This window comes from Stegastes partitus, unplaced genomic scaffold (genome assembly GCF_000690725.1).
Source record: "Stegastes partitus isolate 25-593 unplaced genomic scaffold, Stegastes_partitus-1.0.2 Scaffold432, whole genome shotgun sequence".
Taxonomy (NCBI): domain Eukaryota; kingdom Metazoa; phylum Chordata; class Actinopteri; family Pomacentridae; genus Stegastes; species Stegastes partitus.
In genome coordinates, this window is record NW_007578163.1 from 531730 (window position 1) to 538341 (window position 6612).

The 6612-nt window shown below is 42.0% G+C and overlaps 1 protein-coding gene across 1 annotated transcript in view; it reads left to right on the forward strand.

The window, feature by feature from the left end:
• uvssa (UV-stimulated scaffold protein A) overlaps window positions 1–5221 on the forward strand; it is a 38230-nt gene extending 33009 nt beyond the window's left edge. The window contains exons 14-15 of the mRNA XM_008286103.1: window positions 3526–3697; window positions 4214–5221. Of these exons, the coding sequence (XP_008284325.1) occupies window positions 3526–3697; window positions 4214–4307 (266 nt within the window). The 3' untranslated portion in view covers window positions 4308–5221. The remainder of the gene's footprint in view (window positions 1–3525; window positions 3698–4213) is intronic.
• Window positions 5222–6612: the final 1391 nt, after the last annotated feature.

Consider the following 6612-nt stretch of genomic DNA (forward strand, 5'->3'; position numbering starts at 1 on the left):
AGGCGTATAATAGGGAGCCAACGATATGTTTTTTCAGGGCTGCTACTGATTACTAGTCATCTAAAATGAAACACAGAACTTGTTGACATCCCTTTGTTTATTTGTGTTCAATTAAAAAGGAGCTTCTCCACATTCATCCTTCAGTGTTGATTCGCTGTTCCTTGTAACCAATTAGATATTGTTTGAGACAACAGACTGCAGGACGAGAGAGGCAGCAGCAGCATCAGGGCCAAACTAATGCATTTTTGTATTCATTGATTTTTATTGGGAATTAGTTTAAATAAAAAAACACACATAATGATGGCGACAATAGGAAAAACATTTGATCTGATAATTGGCTAGGCTAATAATCCCTAGAGTATACAGCTAGGTTAAAAAGACTTAATCGTGTTTTTAGATGATTATTATATTGAATTGATGGCCACACACCTGTAGACCTGCCACTCCTCCAACTTTAACTGACTGATTAGACCTGTGACATGTTGCTTTAGGTGACACATATATCTACTATTTAAAGCATGCTTTTAGTGCCCTCGCTCATTTTTTGGTGAAGTTTCAGATATTATTACCCTCCTCTCCACGGTAAAGGTCCAGGACTTTGTTCTCTCCCTGACAAAGTCCAGTATGTTATATTTAATAAATATAAGATGTGATTTGTGTATATAACAGCAAAGATGACTAACATCTTGAACTCTGTCTAGACTAGACATTTGGTTTACTATGTTGTATGAGCATCCAGTCCACACATGTGAGAAGCTGGAACCCGCCTTTTCTTGTTGCTCACATGATTTTGTTGTAGATTTAATTTTGAATGGATGCAGTTTCCTTTTTTTTTTTTTAACCATTAATTTTTCTCGTGCTGTAGAGTTTGTCAGAGTCTGTTACGACCATAATTCTCGACTCCTGACAGGTTTTCACACTGCAGACGCTATGAAGCCATTTTTTAGCAGCTGCAGACGACTTTTCTGTCAGTCACGTATTCCATTAATGGTGACGGCTCTGTTGCAGACGCTCGTCTTGAGTGCGGTCATTGTTGTCAAGGTGAAATCATATCTACCTCTATTGTTAAAGTCTGTTCTGTTCCTGCTAATTACTTACATTCTTTATGCATACTTGAAATGATTCTGCACTTATGCAGGATTTTCACTCAGAGGTTGTCAGCAGAAACGCTTCCAGGTTGACCAGGTATCCCACTAAGTAAAGTTGGCAGAGTTGGTGGTGGGAAGCTGCTCTGGGGTCGTACCAACCTCCTGATGTCGCTGATGAAACTCTTCACTGACAGATGAAAACAAGCAGGTGCTTATATCCCTGAGTGGAAGCTCATGGCTGCCTGCACAAGACCAGAGTGGAAACCAGCAGCAGCACAGACTGGAATGCATTCATTTCTCTTTCTCCTTTGGAACATGCATTGTTTTTGCATTTTTTTCAAAAAAAGTCTTCAATAGTTATGAACAGATGACAATAAAATTTGCAACTGTTGTGAGAAACCGTTAACAGACAAGTAATTGCCCTTCTGAAATCATAGAAGGGCAGATAACTGCTTCAGTTATAGAGGAGATAACTACTAAAGTAGAAAAATACAAATAAAAATGGGCAGCTAACGTCATTTTTTGGTATCTTTGAGTAAAAGAAAAACAACTAACATGTTGGTTTTTCATTTAATTAATGCAACTATTATAGTAAGGCTTAAACTAAATTAGCTAGTCGGGGGAGAAGATCCTTTTTTTTTTTTTTTTGCCTCCAGTTAATTCAATTTGATTTAGTGGTCTTTAAATCACACATAAGAAACGTGTAAATTGTATGATATTGATTTCAGTTCACATATTAACAGCAGTGGGACAGAAACACTTGATTCCTGGACTGTAAAACACAATTAAACTGAAGTTACTGTAGTTTTGTAGATATAATTTATGGCTCCTCTGGCTATTGGTGGGTTGTTTTTTTTCTAATTAGTATCTCTGTAGGGTGCTGCTCCTGCATCCTGATGACTTTGTCTCTTATAATACAGACGATGAGAAGAATCTGAAGAATGCCATACTCTTTGTTTAAACACCCCAGTGTGTTAAACGCACATGATGCTATTTTAAGCGTGAATGAAGCTCTTACAGACGCAGGAGTCGCTGCAGAGGCCTGGATGCAGCGCTGCACTTCTTTCTCACACATACAGACATGCAGCAGCGTCTCTGTGCTTAGCGGTGCGTACAGACGTCTGAACCCACCACACACCCCAGATGCCTCAGTGGATGTGTGTGTGTGGCCTCTTCCCACACACACACACACACACACACACACACACACACACACACACAAGCAGACCCCAGCTGGAAAAGGCTAAGAGGTGTTGACAGAGAAAAGAGCCCTGCTGCAACACTGATTAAACTCAGATTCTTTTCTCTGCCTGTCCTCTCTTTCCTTTCTATTTTTTTGCCCCCCCACCCCCCCTATCTTTTTACCTCATCCATACCTCAGTTTTATTCTCTATTTAATAGTTTCTCTCCTTCCCAAACTCCTGGCGACAAAGTAAGAGAGGACGCACACCTTTGGACACACAAGCTGAATGTAAAATGCAGCTGCTCCTCTTTTAGCAGTAATGATTCTCCTAAACACGCCAGCTGCTTTTCAATTACTGCTTGTGTGTGTGTGTGTGTGTGTGTAATGAGGGATAGTTGAAGGTTCAGTCAGACCCGGGGTCAGACCGGCTGATTAATAACACCACATACACACTCACACGCACACACACTGAGCTGGGGTCAGTGTTTTGACAGAGCAGAGAGCCCGACTTCAATCCCATCACAATCACAGTGTAATTACTTTGCATTACTGCAGGTTTATCTCTAATTCTGCCGCAGTACGTCATTAACTAGAAGTGTCTCTTCGTTTAGACCGTCATTACTCTGTATTACAGCCGCTTTTACTTTATCAGCCAGAATTATGACATTACACTTTTCATTAACACCAGAATTGGATCCAAATGAGCCTGTAGGACACACTGTTTACTGCTCGTGCTCTGTACAACTGGCCAGCATGAGCTCATTTATGTTATCAGCTGTAATTACTTCATTACACTTCTCAGTCAAATTACTTTTTGTTCAAGTTTCTGGCTGTAATAGCAGCAGATAGAGGGAGTGCTTCATTACATACAGAGGATGTGAAGGTCCACACACCGAGCTTCTGTGATTGCAGCTGAGTCAAACATTGCTGGCTTTGTGTTTTGGAGGTTTACGGTAGATTGTGGCGCCTACGACTTGGTTCTGCCACTGCTCTTAGATTGTCCAGCCTGATTTACAGTTGAAACAGAAGTTTACATACACTCTATAGAAAGACACGTAGCCTTTAAAGCTCACGATGTGACATTAAGTCAGACTAAAGTTTTCCTGTTTTAGGTCAGTCAGGATTAACAAAATGATTTATATTTGCTAAACGCCAGAGACTATTGTTTTTATTACTTTCTTCAGTCAGTCACTACTACTGATGATAATAATAATAATATTTTATAATAGATTTCTTGTCGTCTTTCTGTTGCAGATTGGCGTGACGCAGAGCTGATGCGAGACATCGAGGCAGCGACGGGAGAGGACCTGGGTTCTAGTCGGGTGGGCGGTAAAAGAGGGAAGAAGAAGAAATATCCCAACCTCAGCGATCTGAAGCAGGGCACCAACACCACCCGCTCCAGGCTGGAGAAAAAAGTCTTTAACAAGTACGTGTCATAGCGAACTCCCTGTAGATGCTTGATAGGTTGAGTATAGGAGCTAAGAACACCTTCTGGCTGCAACAAATACGTCAAACACAAAGACATACTGAAGGGCTTTAAAGCTACTAAAATCTCTACAGAGTGAACGCATACAGCTAACTGTACATTTCACACCATATCTGACACGGTGTCTTGACTCCTAGCTGGCTGGATTTCCACCTTCTCTAAAAGGCCTCAAAGGAGTGTTTTAACAAAAGCTTGTAAACATCTATACGAAGGTGACTCCAAAAACAATCAATTAATTAGATTATTTCAGTGTTGGGTACTTTTAAAAAAATTATCAACCCACTGGTAGATTTTTGACGAGTTATCAAACCACGTTCAGTTGTTTTGACAGAAATAACAAATGTGATTCGCTCCAATAAGCGTGTGGAGGGAAGTGTTCAACTGATGGTTAGTCTGTGTTCTAGTTTGTGTTCTGGTTTAACCTCCGCTGTGGTCTCGCCCTCCTCCTCCCTCCAGGAGCACCATGCGAAGAGTGGCTCAGGTGATGAACAAAGCTGACAAGAGAAAACACGACAAGTTCTCCAACCAGTTCAACTACGCTCTCAACTGACCTCCAGCAGCCGCCACATGCCGTGAACTGAACAAGAGGCGGACTCGGTTCACCTCTCAAAGAATTCTGGTTCATCTCAGCCTGGTGCCTTCGGTCCAGATATGAGATGTTCATACAGAGTGCAAAGTTAGCTCGGCACACAGAGACACAATAGTCACATCAGGGCAAATACAGCAGGTTGAAATCAGCTGAAATTATTCTGTGTAACGAGCTTTCTTGGAAACAAGAAAGGTTTTAATTTATTGAGGGATGCGGTCTCCAGGTTAACGTGACTGGTGTGTGATTGCAGCTGAAATGATTTAACTCCTTTTTAAGGAGAAGCCTTAAATGTGATCAGTTATCAAATGTACAAACAGGGGAGGAGTGTTTTTGTCCAGATCTGCAGCTTTACACCTGATAAGAAGTGATGGAGTTCTAGAAAATGAAAATTGTATTTCTTATGACCTAATTTATTGCCACATTGTTAAGCTTACTGTTGCCTTCATGTCTGCCAAGTCCGGGTTCCTTTTTCTACAACTGACCCATTTTTACTCTTTTTCTACTATTTTCTTGTTGAATGTGTTAAAGTGATGTATTGATGTGTTTGTCAAAGAAAACTGTAAATCTTTATTTCCCGCAGCCTGTCCTGTTCGTGTCTTTGTCTTGTCCTCCACGTTAATGAGGTTCATTCAGGTTTAATTCAGCTCAGAGATCTGCAGCACAGTGGGTAAGTTTAGAGAATGACTGTGAGCATGAGTAGCTAAATATATGAAGAGAATAAGAACACATATTTAGTTTTCATTCAAACAGCATATCAGTGCTACACAAAATAAGGTTTGAGACACTTAATTTGTCTTATACCTGCATTCTGTCGAACAGCCAGTAGGGGGCGACTCCTCTGGCTTAAGAAAATAAAGGCAGATTGTATGGACATATGTGAAAATGAGTGTCCTCCTCCCTTGATTTAATACCTCACTCAACAGTTTCCTAATGGTTTCAGTTGCTAGTTTAGTAGCTCCTTCCAAACACTGTAGTGTTCATTTAGTAAATTCTGCTCCCATTTACAGTAAAATAGACAACAAAGGTGGGTGTGCTTTAGGGTGGGGCTACCTTTTGATTGACACGTCGCTTCCATCTCACCGTACCAGTCAGCTTTACCGCTGACTCACTACATCTGATTTTAAAAGTCAAAGACTGGAGACTTCACCACAGTTCTCCCCAAACCAACGAGTGACCCCATCCAGCTCCAAACACAACAGATCCTACGTCTTCCATGATGCAGAAGCCTGGTAGATGCCTGCAGCTGGTAAACTCTGGCTGACCCTTGTTTGTTTGAAACCAACAAACCGCAGAAAATGTTATTGGTGATTATGGGAGCAATGGATCTGCATAACGGCACACCAGTCAGAGAGTCCATCTGGACCGAGGTGCTCAGTCGAAAGGACCTACGGACAGTTTCTAGAAAGGACAATAGAGCAGTAGAAGAAGGAGGCTTGGTCTGATAAAGTCTCTCTCACATCATGTGGACAGCCGGCGGCATGAGCATCCTTTACTTGGGAAGAGATCACAGCAGGATGCGGGAGGAGGGCCGGCCAGCAGCACAGTATGCAGGTGGTCGTATTGTTTGGATCAGTGGTGTGCCCATAAAATATTCTCATTTGTTTCTCATTATTGATGCACTAATGTGTGCATCAATGTATGCTGCACAGGTAAGGGTGGGGCTCAGGATGTTTAGTCGGGAAATGCACTCATATTAAACTGCTGAAGGTGTTCTCGGGGTGAACAAGTGACTCAAAACCCAGGAACAGGTGGAAGCGTCCTGGCAGCCTGGTGAGAGAAACATTTCTCCAGAGATGAGTTTAAGAGCGACATATCTACAGAAAGTCTCCAGTGAGAGCTCTGTGTTGATGATATTTAGCAAATGAAGGTTGTGCCTTACACACAGGCTGTGCTTTCTTATTCTTTGGAGGCCTCAGAATGAACAAATTGAAAAGCGTTGTGGCTGTTGCAGTATTTTCCACTTTTGAGCAAAAAGTTGTCTCAGGTCATATAAAATATCTGAACCTTTCCACTACATACAGACAACCTGGGTCGATGACGTAACTTCCTGTCCAGCTGTGAAATTCCTCTTTTGACGCACTCGTGAACTAAACAGAGCCTGCATCCTTTTAAATGACTGAGTTACGCAATGAGAAGCTGAGCAAGCTGAGGGAAGTTTGGGGCACCAAAATCTTTCTGTGTGGAGTCTCCATGTTCTCCCCGTGCAGCGTGGGTTCTCTCCGGGTTCTCCAGCTTCCTCCCACAGTCCAGAAACATGCTGAGGTTA